Here is a 25776-nt window from a genome sequence, read left to right as displayed (position 1 = left end):
GAAACTCATGAACTGAACACTTACTAAGTTTCTGGCTGTGTGCTAAGGATTTTATAAAATATTTAAATTTAATTGACAGAAAAACCCTATGAGATAGAAACTGCTATTATTATAAACCCCATTTTACAGATAGGGAAGCTAAAGGTCAGACAGTTTAAGTAATTTTCCAAGATGATAAGTTTAGGCAACAGCAAAGCTGGTATTTAAAATGAGCACTGCTTGACTGGAGAGACTTCTGATCTCAATCCCATGCCTGATCTCTTAACTTCATATTGGTGAGAGCCAACTAAGAATGACAATGACTTTAGGCTGGGTGTGGTGGCTCACGCCTGAAATCCTAGCACTTTGGCGGGAGGATCACTTGAGCCCAGGAGTTCGAGACCAGCCTGGGCAACATAGCGAGACTGTCTCTACACAAACTGGAAAAAAAAAAGAAAAAAATTAGCCAGGCACTGTGGTGCTTCCTGTAGTCCCAGCTACTAGGGCGGTTGAGGCAGGAGGATTACTTTACTTGAGGCAGGAGTTCAAGGCTGCAGCACACTATGATCCTGCCACTGCATTCCAGCCTGGGTAACAGAGCAAGACCCTGTGTGTATGCGGGCGGGGGTGGGGGGTCCCAATTTGATGAAGTGTTTTTCTTTAGTGTAGCCTGGACTAAGTGATTTTACAGCCATCCACCGAGTGACACTGGCAATTCTTGTATAATGTGTCTAAAGGAGTATATTTTGGGTATGGGGACTATTTCCTTTGCTCTGAACTAAGAACCACAGTTTAGCAGTGTCTCTGTAAATATGCATCCTTTTCCTGCCAGGAAATAAAAAGTTTTATGTGAAGGAGAACCCCAAAATCTTTTTCTTTTCTCAGAGCCTATTCTCATGGCCTAGACCTTAGCAGAGCTCAAAACATAATTGTTGCACTATTAGGACATTCCGTGAATAGAAATAGCATCGAACTAGATCTAGCTCTGACGGGCATGAAAAATAAGGGCGGAATTTCTCCAAGGCCCATACAAAATGAGGCTATAATAGTAAACATTTTTAGCCTGGGCTCGGTAAATAGGGTTCAGTGGGTCTGTGAATCTGAATGGGCAAAAACTGCATCTTTTTTGTTTTCTCTAACCTTTAATGAAAAATTAATATTTCCTAGTATTGGCTGTACCTATGACTTTGTTGTTGCAGACATCTCAGCATGTGGCTTACACTCATCATTTAGACATTTCAGTTGTTTAGATCTGCTGCTATTGTTATTTAAAGCATTACTACAGAAACACATATTACTGTAACACAAATTCATTTTTAAAATACTTGATCATTGTATGTCAGTGTAATTCGTTTTCCTTGACATACTTCGTGTTCTATTTTACGCATTTAAAAACGATCACAGTGAGAAGGGGTCGGTCCACAGGCTTCCTTACTTCAAGAAGTCCATGGCACATACACATAAAAAAGGGAAGCTCCCTTGGCAGAGTGAAGGCATTTGGGTTTTAGTCTCTTCTCCAGGACTCCTAGAGCGGGGATTTTGGGACTGATGGGTCTCTCTAGGAAGTTGGTAACTAGTGCCAATGGTAGATCTGCCCGGCTTGATTTGTTGTGCTGCACATGGACAACTGTAGGTGCTGCCAGAGCTTCTGTGGAGTGGGAAGGCAGCTCCGCAGTGGAGAATGAGAAGCCCTCCTTCGAAATCTTGTAACAATAATAAAGATAACTCATATATGATGTGCTTTGTTGGGTTAGGCACTGGGCAACTTATTTTGTAAACATGATCTACTTTATTTCTCCAACAACCCAATATATGAGTTAGATTCTCTTACCCCCGTTTTACAGAGGAGGATACTGAGCCTTGGTTGCTTCTACAACATTTTTGTCTACTTAGTAAATTAAGTATTCTTGCTAAGTAAAAGCTGTTCCTAGTAAGTACTCAATCAATGAATGCTGTCCTTTTAATGTTATAATTAACACGACTTGAGACAGGAAGTTCTTCCTTCCCCTCAGCTATCTCTCTTGAGCATAGTTTCCTTTTTTGGATCTCAGCCAGTTGTATATATACTCTTGCTTTAGGTGAACATGCTGGCATGTGAACATTCTTGTGGTTAGAGCTTCACTGCCAACTTCACAAAAATCTCTCTTGGCAGCTGAGGCTCAGTAGTGTACTAATACACCAAGGTGTGTGAAAAACTATCATCCATGTATCCCACTAAATTTTTGCCCTAAACTCCTTTATGGAGTGGAGGAATTGCCAAACTACTTCAAATATTAAAGTAGGACCCTATCTCCCAAATTCAGCTATGTTGATTTGCTTTTTATCAAGACACATTAACTGATCCACAGAGGATTTTATTTACCAAGTTGGCCTTAATTTAATGTTTTTTTTTTTTTTTTTTAACCAAGTGACTTTTATTTAAAATAGTGAATTAGGGAGGTTCAGTTTTAAGTTCCTTTTAGGAACTAGTGTTGGCATAACAAAGGATTTAAAAGAGGCTAAGAGCAACGTGTGTATGCGTGCACGCGCATGTGCGTGCATGCGCACATGCATACTAAAGTTATAAGACAAATTGGTTTACTTTTCAATCACTCCGAAGGAAAGTATACCACAGGATTTCCCCTTGAGGTTTTCTGCCAGTTCATACTTTTTTATGGTATATTAACACTTATCTTTGGAAGACAGATAAAAAAAGAATTTGACATTTGTCTTTAAAAAAATATTTATGTAACAAGACTCTGATATTTGCAAATGGCTCCTTATGTGCAACTAAGTCTGGCCTCTATGTGTGACAGAAGTGACTGGAAATTTTCAGAATTATTAAATGGATCTCAGAGTTCATTGTTAAGGAGACAGCTTGGTGGTATGGAAAGAACAAAAGCTTTGAAACCACTCAGATGATTAAGAAAACAAAAATGTGGGCAGACATGGTGGCTCACACCTGTAATCCCAGCACTTTGCGAGGCTGAGGTGGGAAGATCACTTGAGCCCAGGGAGTTTGACACCAGTCTGGGCAATATAGTGAGACCCTGTCTGTATAAAAACAAAAAAATTAGCTGGATGTGGTGGTGTGGGCATGTAATCTGCGCTACTTAAAAGGCTGAGGCAAGAGGATCACTTGAGCTCGGAAGTTCAAGACTAGAGTGAGCTATAATGGCGCCACTGCATTTTAGCCTGGGCAACAGAACGAGACCCTGTCTCAAAAAAAAAAAAAAAAAAGTTAGCCCTCTCTTTCTCTTTCCTTTCTCCTAAGGGTAATTTAAAATAATATACTAGCCCAAGAGCATGATATGGCCTTCAGAATCAGAGAAATTACTCTGATTTCTCTCTTATGAAAAAGAATTCATTCCAAAATAAAACACAGATAGAGAAAAGTACATAAAACAAGTGTCTGGCTTAGTGAATTATTATAAGGTCAACACTCTTGTAACCACTGGTCAGGTCAGAAAATATAACTTTGCTGGCCATCCCAGAAGTCAGTTCATGTTCCCCAACTCAATCGGAGATCCCTCCCTTCCTCTAAAAAGTAATCACTATTCCTGACTTTTATAGTTATCATTTTCTTGAGTTTTCTGACTGGTTTTATCATCCAAGTATGTATCTGCAGCCGTCTTGCTACTAATATGACTGAATATAAATGCAAAACCTTGTTTTTTTGCAGAATTACTGTTTTAAAAAAACTTCCTACAATAAAAACACCAGTAGACTCTTTACAGAAATGTTTAATCTGAATTAATCAAATCATCAGACAAATCTAGAAAGTGCCTTTATAAAGTAAATGAAATGGTCTGACCTAGTCAAATCAAAGTCAATGTCATGAAAACCAAAAACACGCTGTAGAGGCAAAACAATCAATTCTAATGTGTTGTCCTTGACTGGATGCTGAATTGAAACAACAGACCCATAACCTTGAAGAGATTTGAATACGGACTGGAATGTATATATATTCAGATGTATACAGGTGAAGGTATCTGTGTCTGAGTGTACACACACACACACACACAGAAAGAAAGCGAAAGCTAAGCACTCACATATATACTTCACACTGCAGAGTTCAAAGATCTTGCCATCATTTTCTGCACCTTTAAAACTTTTGTTGGCATGTTACATACAGAATAACTTGCCATCTCGTTATTCTAAGTGTGTCCCCAGACCAGCAGCCATCAGCATCCTCTGGGAACTTAATGGAAATGCAGAGTCTTAGCGCTGTCCTCAACTAACTGAATCAGAATCTGCATTTAAAAGTTCTCGCAGTGATTCATTTACACATTCAAGTTTCAGAGGTAAATTTTATTTTTGCTGAAGAGTTTAGCAAAACTCTTACGGTTTTATTCAGCACTAGCCAATAAGAAAACAGTCCATGATAATTTTCTAGTCAATTAACTGGTGGAGGAATGTAGAATGAGATATGCTTCCCCATCCATCATCCTAGTAAAAAGCACACCAATTTAAGCAAACAATAAAAAGTCATTTTAATTAAACTATGCAAGGACAGTAAGCTCACCAGCAATGAAGGATTTAATTTAACTTCTAGCTATTGACAGCACTCTTCGACATTCTGGATATAGTTTGAGAGTATTTTTTCCCCAAATGATGAAAGAAGTATTCTCTCCAATCAATGTGGTTGTTTTACTCCAACTGCACATATTTCAGAACAAAGCTATTCTCCACCTCTCCTATCCCATGGCACAGTCTCCTTTGTATTATTTCCTTCTTATCTCTCTCCCAGATGGAAAAGCCTTGCATGTATTCTAATCCAGTATGATAACCTCTTTTAGAATTCCCATGAGAGGTAAAAGTAAAACCTCTGCCTGAAAATGTTATGGTAGAAGGACACCACTGCTTTGTTATCATTCCTTAATCAAATCACAATATTTCTAACTGTAGATATATTGGGATAAAGTCTAAATATTGGGATATTTTTAAAATTATTCTTTACATTAAGTCAAATGGAGCCTCTGTGTACTTCTATTACTGGCCTTTCTGCTGTTCTCTAAAGCAAAAAGCAACAAAATGAATCAATTTTCTATGGGATGAGAACACTTAAACTCCTGCTGGACATTAAACTCATATCCCTTAAATCACTTCATTTTCAGGTTGAACAGCCATGTTTTCTTCGGTTACTTTTCAAGAGATATATTTATGAGACTCTAAAGTCTGACATATTTATCAGACCCTAAAATCAGCCTGCCCAGCATATAGCACCCAATAAATGCCAGGACCTTTTTCCTACAGATAAAGTGATCTATTCTCCGAAACCACGCTTGGCTACTTAAGATTCTTCATCATGTGTTTTGCTAAACACAGATATAATACTTGGAATGTAATCTGTGTAGCAAAGATTACAGCAGGACTCTCCCCTCCTCTTCCACCGAGTGCAGTTTAAGGCTCTTGATGGTTTCGTCTTTCTGTTTTGTTTTGACTCTTTCAGCAAGATCATCCAGATTTCAGAATGACCTTAACTTACCTCTACACCCTGGGGTCTTCATCACAGGAGCAGATTCCCAGCCACTGTTTTGATAAGTGCTCCTTTGCAATTGATTGTTTGAACCTATATGTCTGATTTTACAACTACTTGACAAGTTTTGGAAAATTGGTCATTTCAGGCAATTAAAACCCTGATTTAGCCTTTGCTCTTTTAGGCATCCTTTCCACTGTGATTTTCACTTTATGTTTCCTCCTTAGGATATAGATTCTTGCTACCTCTCTTGCTCTGACTTTAAAAGGAGGGCAACAAACATTAGGAGGGTACCTACAACGTACCAGGCTTTGTCCAAGAAATGATGACACATCTGTCCCTCCACAGAGGGAGCTTCACACCTGATACGTGTTCTTTGGAGCAAGATTTTTTTTTTCCATTTTCTTTTCCGTGTTATTACACAGAAAAGTCTTCTGACTACTAAAAGCAGTCTTCTGACTACTAAAAGCTTAGGCTTTGTTAGGATCCCCACACCTGCCCTGATTCTTTAATTCTTTTTCTGGCCGGCTGTCTGAATTATACCTTGTATTCTGTCTAGGGGTCCTCATGTTCTCAGGAAACCTGAAAGCAAGATGCATTTCTTAAGTTATTTCAGGATCCTCTCCAACAGGGAGACCAGATCCCTTTGGAAAAGCATATTCATTATTCACAATACCTGTTAGGTCACCAAAATACATCCTCTCTCTCGCTCTGGCTTTCCAGGTGAACCACAGGCTTCTGCAATTCCTTCTCACCTGAGTTTCTTTACCTCCTAAAATCACGCACACAGCCTTCCTGGTCCTGCCTTGTCTCTGACAAGGCACTGGCACCCAAACCTTGCCATCCAACCTTTTGGACACATGAAGGTTTAAAATGTGCTTTCCTTTAATGTATAGTTTAATCAGTTTTAAAAGCTAAGATGCCTATTCCCAATGAGGCCCTTGACCTTGTTCTAAAGCAATTGCTTGTAAATTGTTGTAGAAAAAAAATAATATCCCCACTTAAAAAGTCTTGTTATTCCTCCGTGGATGGGGTAAAACAGGTGTTGGTTTTTCTCCCCCTCTAACCTTCGAAGGCAGAATTTTGGCTCCTTCCTGCGGTAGTTGCCATTCTTTAATTGTTACCAGCCCTTTTCAGGTTACATGAGGAACGTGATAAAAAATATAAAAAGATTTGGCAGAACAAACTGTCTTGAGTCCAGTGGTTCCCAATGTTGGCTGCATATTAAAATATCTTGAAGAATTAAAAAATAATTCCTGATACCAGGCCCCAGACCAATTAAGTCAGAAACTGCAGGAGTAAGACCCAGTTAATGAGTAGTTTTTTAAAGCTCCTCAGGTGTTTCCAGTGTGCAGCCAAGGCTGAGAATGACTACATCAGCCTGGTGGAAGGTATTTTGAATAGGATGGGGCCTGGAAAATGGAAGACATGGAAATAATTTTAATGACTAAACTTCAGATAAATTATTCTTGACATTGGAACCAACTATATCCTCTAATTAGGCAACAAAAGTCATATATATGTATATTTTTGAAAGTAGATAAGCAAATATAATTTCTCTAAAAGCTAATATTTTGTTTTTAAAGCATAACTTGTAATGGCAAAATTGATATTTTCCATAACAGGTAACATGCAGGAGCGATGTAGAATAAAAAAAGACTTTCCAAAGGCAAGTCATCCAGATGTCCAAATGGTGGTGAATCTAGTCTCTGGAGTATATGTGGGTGGAAATAAAAGTCAATTTCACAGTGGTTAGCTAACTCCTTGAGCCTTTTTTTCCCTCTGGTGGGACACTGAGACACGTGCAAAGCAGCAAGAAGTCTCAGTGCACCCTTCTTGCCATTACTCATGGGCGTGGAGTTTATGGAACATGTGGAGGCCGCAGTGGGAGAGACCTGAGGCTGCAGAGGAACCAGCAGAACCTTGCTACAGCACCAGCAGTATGGGTCCGATTGCTTTCTTGGTCGCTCATCGCCAGTGGATGGAATTTGAGACGGCCTGTGTCCATACTGGATTCCACTCTGCTCATTCATAGCAGAATGAGGTTTTAGAGTACAAATATTCACAACCAGAAATCACATCTGGCCTCAGCGCAGCTTTGTTTACTTTGCTACTTAAGAAAAACAAAAAAGTGAGTTGCTTTTGCCTTAATTCAGTTTAAATACATTCTAAGCTTCCTTCAACTGAATCACAGTGTCCTCTAGCATGCAAATCTTTATTATTTCCTTGGCCAGACCAGGGCCATATTGATGAATTCCAAGTGTGCTTTCTAACCAAGGTTCACAACCAAAGGCTACTTCAGCTCTGAGTCATCACCTCAAACAACTGATTTCTCTTCTCAGGAATGAGACTAGCAACTTTAATCCATAATTTTCTTCCTCTTGTAACAACTTTTCGCAACCATATTTCCACACTTAGTTTTCCTTCTGCATTTGGACCAGAAAGTAAATCTGGTTTGTTTCTTTTGAAACGAAAATGCACAGCTGGAAAGCCAGCTATTTTGAGGCGTGAGTGCAGTTCCAGGGCAGCATACCTCAAATCCCCCAGAGCTACCAAAACACCATTTACTCTTTTCATTTCTTACATGCAAGAACTAACCATTTGCCCAAGAAGCCAGCTCCCTGGTGTTGGAGCTGAACAAACACAAAATGAGATTTGGGAGAAAGAGGGCAGCATTTCTAAGACTTGCCTTACTCAGAAAGCAACGGAAGTCAACAAAATGCTCAAGGCATGTGATCAATACACAGAGTGGGTTTGCTGGATGGCGTAAAGCAACGACATTAAGGACACAATGAGTCCAGAGGGAACCAGCTGGCTGAGATGTTCTGCTAGCAAGTTAAACATACACAGGAAACCGCGTGTCTGATACTGTAAAAAAATAATTTGTCTTCCTGCTAGAGTTAGGCTTGCAAACCAAAAAGGCTGTTTTCACTTAAAAGAAATGCTACAACAATGATAGAGGAAGGAATGAAACTTTGTGGCTACAAGAAGTCCTCTTCTCTGCCCCTCTCTCAACATCTCAGGTTAGAGAACACACATCACCACACCAACTGCTAAAGCCTGCACATAGCTTGCGAGTCAGCAACGTGCACCACTGGGCGTACATCTTATGGTCTGCGTCCCTATTTAACCACATAGATTGAACTTTGAGTCAGAAGTGGTTTTTCAAGTCCTGATTTCTAAGCTAGGAAGATACAATCAATGTATTTACAGTCCTATCCCATTCCAAAAACAAAAACAACAACAACAACAAAAGAGTGAAAGAAGATAAAGTCAAGATAGGAGCTAAAATTATGACAAATGGAATGGAATAGAAATGTGAGAATACAGGGTAAAAACTGGTAAGTAAGGGTGATATTAGTACACTAAATGTGTAGGTACATATTTGCTGGAAGCAGGATTCAGATTTGACTCTAAGCTTTTCTGATAGTTAGCATTTGAGAGAGAAACACAAAAACCATGAATATCTCTATCGGGGGTTGGCCTGAGACCTGTTTTTGTAAATGAAGTTGTACTGGAACACAGCCACATCCAATCGCTTACACAGTCTGTGGCTGCTACCACAGAGAGTTGAGTGGCTGCGAGAGAGACTCTGCCCTGCAAAGCTGAAAATATTTACTATCTTGCCCTTTATCAAAGAAGTCTGCAGACCCCTGCTCGGTGTGCTTCAAAGTGTCCTTAAGATCAGAGGCAAACAAGTCTTCAAGAGGAGAACACCTTTCTAAAACAGAGAACCAAAATAAATGTCTCCTGGCTTCCTCCTGAAGATAACAAAACAATGCAGTGAACCGCATTCTTTACAGTAAACAGATCACATTGATTCACAGGACTCCTTATAATGGAGAGCACCTCAATAGGACTCAGGTGGAGGAATTTTCAGGGAGGAGCATACATGACGTTAGTACAAAGCTCCTCACTCATCTGGCTAAGATACGAATAAGAAATTTGAATCTAGTGGAACAGTAATAACTATTTACAGTCAAAATTTATTAAGTGCTTGCTCTGTGCCAGGTGCTGTGCCAAGTTCTCTACATAAATAAATACATTATCCTCAAAATAATCCTATCAAAAGTATTCATTATTTCTACCCCCATTTTTCAGAGAGGAAAACAGGTGAAGTAGTTCTCCCAAGAGTCAAGAGCTTATACAAGGCTGAGCTAGGATCTGAACACAGGTGATCTCAGCAGGGAAGCCATGCGCTCAGCCCTGCCCTCTGTTGTCTTCCCAACAGATGAGCATCTTACTGGTCATCGTTTGTACACATCGTTTCTCATGGACATGGAAAATAGTGTCAGCCTGAGGTTGTGCTTCTTGCCAAGGACATGCTGAGTGGTGGGTCTGGGCTGCTGTTCAGTAAACAGAACAGGTAGCCTCTTATGTAAGGTGTACGGCCTCCCACAGGTTAAGACTGATAAAAAAGCAAACACACCACCCCATGGGAATGTGGAAGGGTAAGGGTATTCCTTTTATAAGAGACAAGATTATCTGGTTCTTCTATGACTCTCCTATGGACAAAAAGTGAGGAACAAACTATGAGCTCTTGGAAAAATCCCAGCTCCTCTCTGGAGACCCACTTTTTTGTTATTAAAATGAAAAGTCTGGAGCAGCCAATTCACAGGTTTCACTTCATCATAGAAATGTAATGATTCTATGAAACAAGACAACACACCTGAAAGTAGTTAGCACAGGTGCGCATATTCGGAGTAGGCTGCAATCCAAGGCAGCAATCAACACTATGGTTGTTCTATGAGTTCCCACAGCCTAGGCCATGGGCTTGCCACCACCTTGCCTACATTTCAACTGGAAAAGGGGTGGGACCCTGGTCCCGCAAACAAACTACTGAAAGTCCAGGACTTGGGTCCTTTCCTACATGGCCCCAGTGCCTCTCATTTTCTAGAATAAGCAGTTCAGTTCTAAGTTAGCAGGAAAAGCAGAATGGCCAAGATCCAGACATTTGGAAGCTGGAAGTGGTCCAGCAGCATGCCTCCCTTCATCCTCCTTGGCTTACCATCTTGTTTTCCATGTACCCACCTTCAGCAGATAATCTTAGCAAACAACCCAGGAATGAACTGATTGAGACCAACTCTTCTTAGCACCACACTATTACTCTCCAGGGCTTTCCAAGGCCACCAAACATCTCCTCTGTAGATCCAATTCAAAATAGGATCTTGTACAATGCATCTTGAAAACATTCACAAATGTCTTCTTGCTTTGGGAAATATTAAGGGACAGTCCCACAGATAAACTAATACAAATACTATAAGCTAACATGAACATGATCATAGAAACAAAAGAAATGCCTACTGAAAAGATGTCTGATTTTCTCCACATTAAGATCTACACCAGAACAATGTCTGTGGAGTATATTTAAAAAATAAACCTTATTGTCACTGCTGAAAAACACCCACATGCCACTGGAGAGTTCTGTTACACAAGCTGACTGAGTAAAGTATATTTAGCTGATTTCCAAATGACCAGGCTTTAAACCAAATTTATTCCTCGTGGGCCCATTAGCTCAGGGAGTTACTAGCATGAAGTTAATAAGACCTCCATCTCTGGTTCCATCCCTACCTGGTGAGTTCACACCAGTGCTTCTCACACTTCAGTGTGAAAGAAATCACTGAGGGCCTTGTTACAGGCAGATGCTGATGCAATAGGCCCCGGAGGGCCCAAGGTTGGCAGTTCTAATAAGCTTCCTGGTGATCCTGCTGCTGCTGGTCTAGACAATTTCAGTAGCAACCGTTCATACCATTCAGAAGAGGTATGTGCCTTGGCATCGAGTGTTCTCCTTAATCAGGGTAAGAAGGAGTAAGAAAGGATGCACCTACTGTGTGCCAGCCACTGTGCTGGGTGCTCCCAAGCATCATCTCCTTATATCCCACAACAACCCACAGGTACCATTTATCAGCACTACTTGACCAATAATGGCGCAGTCATTCAAAGGGAAGGCCTTGTGGCCCAAAGCAAGCTTTCCATGGAAAAAATGAAGAGGGAATGAATCCCTTTGGCAAGTACAGAACTGCGATTACCCTAATCACTGATGTGAAAGGCACTTGTGAGTTGTTTCAGTTTTATTTAGCTGCTTCCTGCTGTGATTCTGAGTCAAAACAGGAACAACGTGCCTAATTTGTAATATTATCCAACAATGCCAGGGATGTGGTTAGCTTTGATTAGAAATTCTAGACTCAGCATGCTCCCCTTGCCTCTGTGAAGGCATGTGGAGAAAAAGAGAAACTGGATGAAAGAGGGATTAAAGCAGAGTGAGCCCCTCCAAAACCTTGTGGTGTGATATGTAGGCATCCGAATGCTCGGTTTATGCACCACAGTCAGCACTCAACTACAAAACCTCAATGTGAGAACAGACCTAAGGCTACACAGGCCTGGTTTCCTGCATTCAGACAAGCACAAGTCACCAGCCCTCTATAAAAAACCCAACTACTGCTAACAGCTAACAGTGACATGTCAGGCAATGTTGCAAGCACTTTACATGCATTAATCTACTCAATCCTCACACCACCTCCCACCTGCTTTGTATTTCCATTTTACAGATGAAGAGACTGAAGCATGGAGATGTCAAGTCACTGGCCCAACACAGCAGAGCTAATAAGTTGTAGAATAAGCCTTAAATCCAGAAGATCTGGCTCATTCTTGAGTATTACACTAGACTGCTTCTTTCTTACCTAAACCAGCAGAAATCACCTCTTCGCTCAGTGTTCTGCTAATTAAATGTCTCACTGCACTTGGAAACCATTTATGAAATGAAAAAAACTGAGTTGTTGTGTTTGATTCTTACAGGTTCAGTGAGAGATCAATAACCACATCATGTCTTTGCAAAGTGGGGATGTCATCTGCAAGTAAACAGGGTGGCTACTTGCTCAGGATTCCTTCCTCTCCTACCTCCTGTGCTGCCTTCAGTCCTGGTGCCCATCAGGTCTCGTCTAACTGACAGCTGTCACCAGGCCATCCATCATGACCAATTCAAACAACTTCTCTTCTAATTGGAATTTTATATGTTGGTTAGTACAGGGATAGACTCTGATTTCCTTGGAATTCTACACAAAATGTTTTGGCAGGATGGAATCTTCAGAGACTGGGAGGGAAGCATGAATATGAGAGAACAGTTGTGCGGTGCAGACCCAGCCCCATTCTGGTTGTTTCTTGACTCGTGCCTGCCCTTGGTCACTGTAGGAGGCACGGGAACTGGCACTAGGCCCCACTGAGGGATTCCAGGGTTAAGGGTAGGTACCCGGTTCAAAGAAAAAAACAGCAAGGTTTCTTTAACTCTTTCATTCTAAAAACCATGACCTCAGTCCTCTGAAGAACTAGCTTTGATACTCACTCGTTGTTCGATCATGGACAAAGTGTTAAATTTCTCCAAGCCTGGTTTTCTCATGCATAAATAGGGATATTAACAGTGCCTACCCGCATGGGGTGGCTATGAGATGAAATGAGGTCATGCTTGGAAAGGGCTGAGCTCCATGCATAGCAACAGTGTGTTTTCTCTGAATATTAACTATCATTAATAGTATCACTAGAAATAAAGATCCATACCTTAAAAGAAAATCTTGTGGCTCAATCTTTTTTTTCTTACATATTAAAAAAGGTAGATGTACATAATTATCATTGTGTAGCTGCAGATCAGGAACTTGCCAGCAAGAGTACTGTGCTACTAATAATATAGCCACAGTGCACTTCATAGCTTTTGTGTTCACTACCTTGTTGGACTTGGAGTAGAGAAATCAACATTAAGAGTTTTCATTCCGGCCAGGCACCGTGGCTCATGCCTATAATCCCAGCACTTTGGGAGGCTGAGGCAGATGGATCATCTGAGGTCAAGAGTTTGCGACCAGTCTGACCAACATGTTGAAACCCTGTCTCTACTAAAAATACAAAAATGAGCCAGGCGTGGTGGCAGACGCCTGCAATCCCAGCTACTCAAGAGGCTGAGGCAGGAGAATCACTTGAACCCAGGAGGCGGAGGTTGCAGTGAGCCAAGATTGCACCATTGCACTACAGTCTGGGTGACAGAGTAAGACTCTGTCTCAAGAAAAAAAAAAAAAAACAGTTTTCATTCCTTGATATAAAGAATAGATGGTGGCAATAAGAGGAGAAATGGAATACAAAATGTTGCTCCTAATGTCTGCTGTTTTAGGTGGAAGAAATACCCCACTACAGAGAAGAGAGATGCTTAAAAAGCAAACACCGCCCCCGCCCCACCTCCTGGAGCATTTTAGAAGACTCTGAAATCACTCAGACATTTGAGTCATCAGTTGTGAAAGGCTTCCTGTACTGTACAGTGAGAAACTGTGTTTATGCTTATTATCTCACTTCATAAGAAAGTCTGAGAATAAGAGGAAAAACGAGGGATGCCCATGATGATCACCTGAGTTGAAATACTCTGAAAATGGAAGTCATTAATATCTACAAGGCTTATAGTAAAATATAAAACACATGAGATATTTTGACAAAGATATTCAATAATAAAGTATAGATCCAACTTGTAGGCCATTTATCAACTTTTGGAGGAAATAAACTTGTCTGCTGTAGAAAAGCCAGTATACAAAAGGAGAGAAAAGTTTTTTCAGTGCCAGTAAACGTGCCTGGGTATTCTGCTATTAGAGATTAATTCCTTTGGCTTAGGCTAGGCCTTCTTTTAAAAGGTGAACTACTTGAAGAAAGCTGACGTGGTAAGTCAGAATATCAGGTGCTACCATGTTTCATGTGATTTAATCTATTTAGATTTCCGTCCTAACTCAAATCACATAAAGAACATAAGGCTAGGCACAGTGGCTCATGCTTGTAATTCTAGCACTTTGGGAGTCCGAGGGAGATGGATCACCTGAGGTCAGAAGTTCGAGATCAGACTGACCAACATGGTGAAACCTCTTTCTACTAAAAATACAAAAATTAGCTGGGCATGGTGGCACACTCCTGCAGCCCCAGCTACTCAAGAGGCTGAGGCAGGAGGATCACTTGAACCTGGGAGGCAAGATCGCACCATTGCACTCCAGCCTGGGTGATAGCATGAGACTCCATCTTAAAAAAGAAAAAAAAAAGAAAAGAAAAGAAAAGGAAAGAAATGGACCATTTATAGGACGAGAACATAGGAAGGAAGAGTAACCTGGAAAGTGTTGCCCTGACAAGATGTGCATGCCTGCCTTCAGTTCACTGAGAAGTTGGCCTGGGGGAAGTTGGACAGGAAGAGAGGAAGAATGGTAGTAGGTGAAGGACACAGGAAGAGAACAAGCTGGATCTGCAGTGCTACTAAGCACCAAACACGAAACAGAAGGACACATCTCTTCTCGCAGGTGGAATGCACGTGGACACAGAGATAGGGTGTAGAGCCAGCACTTGTGTTTCAAAAAGATTTTTTAATTAAATCAGACCTGTTGTTGACTAAACTAACCTTTCCCTTCCCTGAATTTATATTCCTAGAAACATGAGAGTACTATTAATATTTATTTACACTATCATGTCGGTAAAAATTGAAAGACTTATCCATCCCCAGTGCTAGAGAAGGTACATGGAAATCCATATGTTCACATCCTTTTCGGGAGGAGAATAGTTTAGTAGTGCTTATTCAAATTTAAAATACACATACTTGTAATCTAGAAATTTCACTTCTGGCAATCTGCTTTGCAGAAATATTAGCACAAATGCATGAGATATTTTTACAAAGCTATTCAATGTAGCATTAAGTGGAAAAATGGAAGATAATCCATCAACAGGGACATGATAAGATCCATCATGGGAGATAATATGAAATTTGAGACTAAATTAAAACATGTACAGTATATCTATGTGTTCTATCTTGTTTAGAAGGAATTGTAAAAGTGGTTGGGTTTAAAAAACATTGCAAAATAATATAGTATGATCAAATAGTTGCACTGAAAGATGGATGACTGGATGGAATGGATGGAAGGATGGACAGATGGATGAAAGCAGGGAAGGAGAAAGGAAGAGAGGGAGTGACTGGGAGAGAGGACAGAGTGAAAGATAATATGAATGAATGATAGAGACATGTGTGCATCTAATACATTGTCAATACAGATGATCTGTTGCAGTGGGAGTGAGGGGATTGAGGGAAATGTACTTTCATTTTTAATTTCCACACACTGTTGGATTGTTTGAAATTTTTGATGAAGAGCATATAATACTTTTATAATTAAGCCACTGAATACTCTTCTTATTAAAAATTGAGGGAATAGTCTATGCCTTCCTTTCAAGCTGAGTAAACACTGAACTTCAAAGATGAAGGCTAGTATCTAATCTACTCTTCTCCTGACTTCAAGGGTAAACTTTTTATTTTACCCTTTATCCAAGGGTAAGCTTATTATTTCCTCTCTGTATTTCAATTTTTCTCTCATATGGGATCAATGACAAGTACCCCAAAGACAAACAAGTACCCTAAAGACAAATCCTGGGACTATGTACAAGAAACGACTTCAGTTATAAAGAAAGTCCTCCTCTAAGATTAAACAACCCCATCCAAATCTTTAGAACAATGGTTACCAAATTTTAGCTGCACCAAATTCCTGGGAGGGCTTGTTAAAATACAGATGGCTGTGATTCACCCCCTATGCTTCTGATTTAGTGGGGCCTGAGAATCTGCATTTATAACAGGTTCCCAGGTGATACTCATGTTGGCTGCTCAAGGGGCTGCACTTTGAGAACCATTGCTCTAGGTGAAGGAAACTATTTGTCAAAGACAAATAATAATGTTTGCCCCAGTCGACCATATTGGATGAGAACCAGAACAAACCCCGCTACTCCCTAAGCCCGTCTTTCCACCAGCTGAATGACTCCTAATCCACTGTATGGAATCCACCACAGGAGGAATGTGCTCTATGACACTGCAGACCCAGGATGCAAAAAACTGGCACAGATGTCAGATCCCAGACCCTTAAAGAGAAGAAAACTCACCTTCTGAGAAGATGATGTTGTCGTTGCACTCATCAGAGCTACAGGAACACATGAAGAAGGTCTCACCAGGCTTTTTTTTTTCCTTCATAATGCACTTTGGAGAAGCGGCATCTTCCAGAATAAAGTCATGGTAGGGGAGCTTGGGATCATGGCACACTGTCTCTAGTGTTATGTTCTCGTCATTCTTTCTCCTAGAGTGCAGAGATTCATTGGAAGCAAGGGGAGAGGGAGAGAGAGAAAGAGAAAGAGAAGAAATGAATAATTTGGCCTCCAGTCAGAAAGGCAATCTGGAACCCTTTTCCTTCATGACGTTGTTCCTAACAACGGCAGCTGGTTCCTGTTCTCCAGCATTCGCAGGCTGTCCTACAGTCTCCTCTGTTTTTCTACTTTTTTCTATTTTTCCTTTGTTTATTCTTGGAACCCATTTGCGGTTATAAACATCACCTGGAGCAGACAGCGTTCCATGGGGGCAGTCTTGGTGGAGAATTTTACACATTTAAGTCTTAATTAAATCATTAAAGGGGAAGACACAGAAAAAAAGAACATTCCCAGGTACTCAGGATAATTTTAAATCTTCCATTCTGAATGTAATGCAAACCTCACATCACACCCCTAGTTTAACTGGCAAAATCGGTCCTGTCTAGCTATACTGTTTTCAAAGAGCTTGCCTGGGGAAATAGTCACAGTTCCTCTTTTTTTGTTTGCTGGGCCCCAGAGCATTGCGTGTAAAGGGTATACTCCTTGTCAACAGCTGGTTCTGCTGAGAAAAACGGGAAGAAACATCCCAGATAAAGAATTGCAGTCTTTCCCAAATTACAGAAAGGAGCAATTCAGAAAAATAAATAAATAAATACATACATACATACATACATACATGAAACGGAAAAGGATTTCAGGGTGTTCTTCATTTACAGTTCAATGAAATATTTTATGCTGTCATAAACTAACTACTTTTACACTTAGTATCCCTTCACAGCACATATTTGAAGACTAATTTAGCCCAGGGCTCAGAGAATTTCTCACATAGAATTTTCCCTGGGTCCTAGGAAATGCTCAATTGGCTCTCCAATTGGGTACATTAGATTTTTAAACAACATGATTAATGCCCACTATTATAATTGAACAAAAGAACACTTTGGCTCTCTTGGAAAAGGGCATCACCTCTCTATCCAGCTCCCTCTGCTCCCTCATGAACAAACTATCTTGGATGACTGTCCAACAAGGTTAATCTGACATCCTCCCTTTCACCTCTGTCCTTTTTAGATGCAAAATACCTGCTGTCTTGAATTGCATTCTCTCTATCTAGAGAGGGAGCGGAAGGAAGGGCTAATTTGGACCAGTCAGTTTTGCTACAGTAATCTTCTATGAAGATTCTGAGTGCACACATGAGCCAATGCGAGCATGTACTCGCTCACCAATTTTCCCCTAATCCTCCCTGCCCCATGCACAAAGGCTCACTGCTCACAGCAAGGAAAACGGAAGGCAGGCTAGAAGCAAGAAGCAGCTAAGACACAGCTTGCACCTGTAAAAGATGTGGGGCCATCCCCATGAGAGAAAGAGCAACTTTGACCAATACCTCCTTTTTAGTGCTTAAGTCAAGGACACTTAAGGACCATCTGTTGTCAAAGAGATACGGGCAAGGGTATGGGTGAGGACAGCCCAGGCAGGAATGGTGCCAGTGTTGACATCCATGCAGCCCAGAGTTGACTCCAGTGGAGGTACATGTGTCTGTTTGCGAAGGGGCTCAAGGGCTCTGCAACTAGAATTCCGAAAGACACAAGAGGAGCAAGGCTTTGCTAAGTTGGTCCCTGCTGTGACAGGAAGAGTGACAAGCAGAATAATTGGTTGAGGGTGGCTATCAGGACACCAAATGAAACTAAATGAAAGTTGGCATAATCATACAACAAATCACGTATATTTAGAAATCTACCCATCCTAAACCCCAAAGCTACTGGACAGTCTTCAAATCAGCTGTAGTCATGGAACAAGAATACCTTCCTCCCTGCCCCTACAGTTGTGCGTGTCTGTGTGTAGGTTGTTTTTGGTTTTGGTAATAAAATGAAGGTACATTGTGCCCACGGAAAGGCATGGTCCCTCTTCCTTGTGATGCTTATAGAGGCCAAAGAAGGAACCGTGAGCCATGAAAGAAAGCTGCTCTATAATTATTGGGCAGCTCTTCCAGAGCCTCTGGTTTTCCACCTCTTAGCTACTTAGAGAACTAAAATCACAGAGAGAAAACAACTGTAACACTTGAGACCCGGTAAAGTCCTTAACTGCCTTCTCCACTCACTCCTGTAACAGCCAGGCACAGCTAACTTTTCAAACCCTTTTTGGATACAGCTGAGCATAGGAAAGGTAAATACAAAGAAGTAAATACAGACTTTTTTTGTCCCACAACATTTACTCTTAGCCATTGAAGAGGTTATCAATTTCCACTGAAAGAAGAACCAACACGATAAAATTAATTTTGGAGGCTGAGCACGGTGGCTCATGCCTGTAATCCCAGTACTTTGGGAGGCCGAGGCAGGTGGATCACACAGTAAGGAGTTGGAGACCAGCCTGGCCAACATAGTGAAACCCCATCTCTACTAAAAATACAAAAAAATTAGCCAGGTGATAGTGGTGTGCGCCTATAATCCCAGCTACTCAGGAAGCTGAGGCAGGAGAATCGCATGAACCCATAAGGCGGATGTTGCAGTAAGCCAAGATCATGCCATTGCACTCCAGTCAGGGCAACAGTGGGAGACTCCCTCTCAATAATAATAATAATGATAATAATAATAATAATAATAATAATAACTGTGGTTATAAAATATTTCTATCCTTGGAAGGAGCTTAAGCATTTTACATGGAATGGGCACACAACTGACATTAGTTAAATGAATGAATGAATGAATGAATGAATGAAAAAAACACTAAAACTGATTAAAAAAAAAAAAAAACACTGAAAGCTACAATCATAGTAGAGCCTTTCGGTTTCCACACTGGCTATTTTTACAGTAGCCTCCTGTCTTAGTTTAGGTTTCCCGGAAACAGACCTTCAGGCTGTGAGAGTTCTGTGCAGGAGGTTTTTGGAGATGCATCTGTGAGGGACTAAAGGCAGCAGTACTGCACAGAAGGAAAAAGCTAAACCATAATGCAGGTTGTAGCAAAGGCCTCAGTGAATACCTTGGAAGCTCTGAAAGTGAGATGGTCCTTCAAAGATGTCCCACATTATGGCAAAATAACCAGGAATGTGCTTCTCCGCATCAACTAGCCGTGGGACGCTGGATACCCATGAAAAGTGTCCAACGTGAATGAAGCAGCTCCCATCACTGGAGGGAAGACTCAGCAGTGAACCTTCAACAGCCAGCACCCCCAGGGAGTGAGTGCCTTGGTCATGAAGGAGGATCAAGGAGGGCACTATAGCATCCCCTACACTTCCCCTCCTCATTAGCAACACCCCTGGCTTCACAGGAGAATTTTCTTTGGCCAAGACAGGTCAAAATAATGTTCACTGTATTTACCCTTTATAGCTGGGACACAGAAAAAACAGGGAGGCCTCCTCTCTTCGACATGCTCACATTTTTTTGAGGCTAGCAAAGCCTCTATTCTAGAGAGACTTGATTCACATTCAATGATTTGGGCTTGTATTACTGGTCAGAAAAACAAAAATCTTAATTAAAAGAGCCTTTTTGGGTGGCAGAAGTAAGTGCTCACACCACCGTAGATATTTAAGAAACCACGGAAGGAAGCTTTGAGGCCATCTAGTCTGGTGTCTCAATCTTTCCTGCATTCTATTTGACACATGGTCATCCAGCCTCTCCTGAACTTCACTTGGTGCTTACAGAAAAGGAAGCCTGTTCTGCTGTTGGGAAACCATGATTGTGAAAATGTCTAAACTTATGCTGAGCACAAGTCTGCCCTCTTGCAGATGTTATGGATCCTCCCTCTACCCTTCAGAGTTATGCAGAATATGTTTATTATATTTTCTACCTGAAAGCCTTTCAATTTCATCAGCAGAACCCATGATCTCTCTTCACTGCACTAACCACGTCTAATTGCCCAGGCCATTCCTCAGACAGCATGATTTCTAGGCCTCTAACCACACTGGTCCCTCTCCTCTGAACACACTCTTTGTCCAAATCCTTTCTCTGAAAGTGTTACCTAGAAGTGGACATGGACAGGTATCACATCATATTGGCAAGTATGTCATGACAGGTCTTTGCTGTTAACATTCCTTCAGTTCTTAAGAAACCAGTTCATCCCCTGGTATGTACAGAAATTTGTAAAGTTTCCAGATCTATTATCAAGGCTAGCTTTACAAGGTCTGCGGGTCTCAAATGACTTATTCCCAAAAAAGGGGGAGAGATATTTGGATTTATATTCTTGTTTGTCAACTAGCCAGGAGCCACATAAGTTACTTTTTAAAAAATGGTCAATAAATTAAAAACATCAGAATAAGTCTGCAAAATGTCATATCTCATTAATGAATTTATGTACTTTTGCAAAATTGCAACTCTTCTAAAGATCAAGGTTGTTTATTTCTTGTTCATGCTCACAATCTATAACCATGAATTAATCAGATGATTCATGAGTATCCACTGTGTATGTATAATTACTATTTGAGATATGTATATGAGTTGGAGATAATGAGAGAGAGAGAGAGTAGAAAATGTGATCCAATAAAAATACATAGTTCTGGTCGGGCATGGTGGCTCATGCCTGTAATCCCAGCACTTTGGGAGGCAGAGGCGAGCGGATCACCTGAGGTTGGGAGTTCGAGACCAGCCTGGCCAACATGATGAAACCCATCTCTACCAAAAATACAAAAATTAGCCAGGCATGGTAGCGGGCACCTGTAATCCCAGCTACTCGAGAGGCTGAGGCAGGAGAATCACTTGAACCTGGGAGGTAGAGGTTGTGGTGAGCCAAGAATGTGCCACTGCACTCCGGCCTGGGTGACAGAGCAAGACTCCATCTCAAAAAAAAAAAAGAAAGAAAGAAAGAAATATGTAGTTCTGAGCCGAGAAATAAGTCATATCTAGTCCAATGGTTATATGAATGATATAACCAGGATTTCTGACTGAAAAAATAGGTTGTTTTTCTGGTTCTCCAAGTAGATTCCCCATTTTTAGCAGGTGGTTGTCTTTTCCAACAGCCAACCTTTCATCACCTCTTCTTCCAGACCTGAGATTGCCTCAGGAGAACAAAGCTCCTGGTCTCACTGTGGGGTACTCAGGAGGTGTTGGTTAAATGACTACTAAGTGGCAAATCCCTCTTCTTGATACAAGAAAGAGTTTCCAGATTTATTATATTAAAGATCGTTTTATATACCATGACATACCCACATAAATGTACACGTACATGCAGAGAACACCCTAGAAACTACATTTAATAATCGAAAGAGAGATGGTCTAAAGGAAAGGGAAATGGAACAGGTGTTTACACTTAGGGGACAGAGATACACTGACTGTGTGTACTCTGAGAATACATCATGTAAAAAGGGGAAAAGAAAGAATAACTTCTTAAAAGGCTCTCTTACCATACAGCCACACAGACTTCCTGTGGCTTTTCACAGATGGAGGTGATGCTGCAGTTGCTCATGCAGGATTTCTGGTTGTCACAGGTGGAAAATCTCACATCACAAAATTTACACAGTTGTGGAAACTTGACTGCACCATTGTTGTCAGTGACCATCATGTCATTGTTAACTGAGGAGAGAGAAAGATATATTAAATGATTATCCAACTGCCAGGTAGCCTGCCAATGAATTCCTGAAGATGTTATGCAATTTCGAATGAACTTGATGTCATGGAATGAATCTGAAGAAAGGCAAAATAATTCCTTCACATAAGATTAGAACTCCCTCATGTCTGCAATTTGTAATAAAATCCATTGCACGGTGGTGAGGGGTGGTGAGGGGTTGGGGTGGTTGAGTAGCCATTTGCTTTTGTCAACAGTTGTCATAAAGCTGACTTTCTACAAAAACCTTATCATTCAATAAAGAAACCTGGATAGGCCCCTGCATAGTACGGAGTGCTGGGTCCACAAATAAAAGTACCCTTAAGGAAATTATAGTTTAGCTGGGTGAATAAGACAGGAAACAGACCAAGTCAGGGTGACCCAAAATAGAGGGCAGTGCAGAGGATGTGGGAGCCAGGCGAGCATCACCGCCCAGCTGGGCAGGGAGGTTACAACCTCACAGAGTTATGAAGTGCCACACAAAAGGAGGAACTGTTGGTGGAGGCACAAGACTTTACCACCATCTTCCTGACCTACTCCTGAAAGAGCTAGAAGGGTCTTCTTTTCAAAGGACTAGTTCTACTGACTTCTGTGTTTGAGGGAAATCAATTGATTAACCAACACTTACTGAGTGCCTCCTAGACACAATCCCAAGCATTGGTGAGGCATTGGAGTATGATCACAGCAAATAAAAGCTGAACCCACCTAAGGATCTACCTTCCGTACCTCTCCCTTACCACCACCATGGCCAGCTTCCTGCCCTTTCTGGGAAGAAGCCAAGTTCATTCCCTCCTCAGGCCTTTCACTTGCTATTACCTTTGTTTAGCTTCCTGTCACTTTTCTGGTCTCTGATCAAATGCCACCCCTTCATGCTACAGTAACCTGCAAGTAACTACCACAGGACTCTGTTTTATTGTCTGCACAAACTATCTGCATCACATACTTGCTAATAATCTATCCACAAATATGTAAGCTCCATGAGACTTTCTCCACCTCATTTACCTACTACATCTCCAGTGCCAAGAAGAGAACCTGTCACACAGAAGGTATAAGAAATGTTTATTGGAGAAATGAGTGAACATAGGATGAATACAAGGAGTCCATGTTTGGCCCTTGATGCCAAGTAGGATAGGATATAGAGCTTCTTTACTCAGATTAGAGAGGAGTGTGATTATAAATGTGATATTCATTCCCATTCATTCAATAAAATATGGAAGACAGACTATTCTTTGCCAAATACATGCTGCAAGCTAGGGGCAGTTTAAATAAAGGTATAACACCCCATTCCCCATTTTCTTCCTCAATGAGATGGTGATGATGTTAACTAAAGACATTAGTTTGGACAGTCACTGAAGTATGATAAGGCTACTAGGCACTCAACCAGCAAACATGAATTAATACTTACATGCTAGACTAAGAAATATTAAGCACTTAGACCGAAATGGGGCACTGGAGGAGTTGCTGGGCCATAGAAAGTTGTGAGGTACTTTTCCAAGGCATAACCCTTAGAAAGGCCTAAGCAAAGCCTCGTGTTCCCTCTGCTCTTGCCTAGAGAGGAACACGTTCAATGCCCTTCCACAGTCACTCTCTGTCCTGTGAATTTTAGGTTTCTGTCTTAGATACTTTGTCCTGCAACTGTCTTTGTAGCTTGGGCATAGCACCTGTTTCCTGGGTCTCTAAAAATATAAAGATATATAAATTTAAGATTTGCTTTCTTGTGGTAACAGTAAATATAGAAGAAAAAAAATAAAGCCATTCATCCCTCTCGGGCCTCAAGTTCATTTCAGGAAGTATATTTTTAGGTAACAAGCTATTTTGAAATTTTCAGTGTCTCCCAGACCAAGAGCTCTATGCTTAGCTAAAAATATAGGCAGAAATGCTCTCTGAACTATGTGTGAAATTTGGGAGAAACACAACAATGAACATGTATTTTTTTCTAACATGGTTATGTTTGGATCAATTTTTGAAACAACTAATAAAGCTTTAGGTTTCTTTAACATTGTTAAAGCAAAAAAAAAAAAAGTGAAACCACGTTTTGTTTATTTCATACATATATATTTTTTGTATAGGTTATGTTTTGGACAAGCACCTATTTGCTGATTAGGAAGGTTTGTTGTTTGTAAATATAAAATCAAATTTCCATGACTTGAAATTCAGCCTTCCAACATTTTAGAATTTTAGCTTAGACTGGTGGTTATCAACTTGGAGAGTATGTTGAAATCAATCACCTGAGGAAATTTAAAAAATACTGAAGGGGTCCCCACTCCCAGATAGTCTGATTTAATTTTTCTGGAAGGTAACTGAGGCATCAGGAGTTTCAGAAGCCGCCCAGATGATTCTAATGTAGAACCAAGGTTGCGAACCCTGACCTATAATTAGTTGAAAAAAACACAATAAGCAGAAAACAAAACAGCAACCCCCGGCCTCCACCCCAGCACCACAGACACATATACAACTTATGCTGCTGAGGGGACAGCACCTGGATAAAGCTGGAAGAAGTTCCCTTGTGAAAAACATGCCCCTAAGGAGAGGTGATTAGCTCTTTCACACCTCGGATAGAGAGAAATTCTTCTCTGTGCTGGCCAGTCCTTTTCTAGCAAAACCTTAGAAACATGAAACGTGACAGGAGTGAGCAGTGATAAGACAGAAATGAAAACAGATGAGATGGGTGCTGGGAGCAGTGGTGGCCACAGATGCGTTGATAAATGCAAGCGGTTTAAGTCTGATGCTTGCAGAACAAAATCAACAGGGAAGAGAAAAAAGGACCATTAAAAGAAAGAAAGAGAAAGGGAGAGAAAGGGAAGGATGAAGGGAGAGGGAGAGGAAGGGAGGAAGGGAGGGACTGAGGGAGGCAGAGAGGGAAAGAAAGAGGGAGAGACTGGGCAGAGAGAGAGAGAGAGAAAGAGAGAGAGAAAAAGTCCACCAATTTGCACAGCTCCAGGTACACCACCGTAATGGGTCCCCTGAGACATACAATACATGTTACTTTACGGGTAGACCCACCAAGAGAAAGCCTCTCCATTGAATTTTGAAGAAAAGCCAAGCAAGCAACTGTACTGCATACAGACACAGGCATATGCGGGGAGGGGCAGTGCACAATAAGAATTTGCACATGCTGAGCACCTACCGTATACAAGGAAAGTTGCCTAAGATACAGCATATCACTTCACAAGAATCCAGCCAGGGACGCCACCTTTTTTTCCTTGTTACAGCAGAAGCTACCAAAAGCTACCACTGCTTCAGCTTAACCAGCATTTGTTTCCAAAAGCCTGTATGCAGGACATGTTCACCACCAGCCAGCGACTCCCCGTTAGTTAACGCTAGGAGACCCCCCAGCTTAACAATTCCGGGCAGCCCTTGAGGTCACATACATTCCAAACTTTGTTTTAAACCAGTATTCTTTTCCTCTATGTGATATAGGCCCTCAGGTCCTTTTATGCACACCATCGATATTGGTGGGATAGGTACTTAAGTTCGGAGGGCAAAGCTACTCTAAACCTTTGCTGGGTCACCTAAGTTTGATAAAAGCCTTATGAACACATTTTGGAGTGGGGGAAGATAAACAAATACAAAATTTGCAGGTCATCTGAGAAGGTCCGCAGATTCTCTCAGGCCCATAGGATCCAGTTAAGGCATCCCAAGTCAACCCCAGAATCCTCAAGAGTCACTAATAACATGCTTAGTAGTATATA

The 25776-nt window shown here is 41.1% G+C and overlaps 1 protein-coding gene across 2 annotated transcripts in view; it reads right to left on the bottom strand.

Annotated features, from left to right (window-relative positions):
- Positions 1–25776, bottom strand: part of TGFBR2 (transforming growth factor beta receptor 2) — an 86831-nt gene that overhangs the window by 26760 nt on the left and 34295 nt on the right. For both annotated transcript variants that reach the window (XM_033212880.1, XM_033212881.1), the window contains 2 exons: positions 21885–22053; positions 16361–16551 (listed from right to left, as the gene is read on the bottom strand). In XM_033212880.1, coding sequence (XP_033068771.1) covers positions 16361–16551; positions 21885–22053 — 360 coding nt within the window. The remainder of the gene's footprint in view (positions 1–16360; positions 16552–21884; positions 22054–25776) is intronic.

Source organism: Trachypithecus francoisi, unplaced genomic scaffold, assembly GCF_009764315.1.
Source record: "Trachypithecus francoisi isolate TF-2019V2 unplaced genomic scaffold, Tfra_2.0 Lachesis_group0, whole genome shotgun sequence".
Lineage (NCBI taxonomy): Eukaryota > Metazoa > Chordata > Mammalia > Primates > Cercopithecidae > Trachypithecus > Trachypithecus francoisi.
The sequence above is the reverse complement of the archived record's forward strand: the minus strand, read 5'-3'. Positions and strand labels throughout refer to the sequence as shown.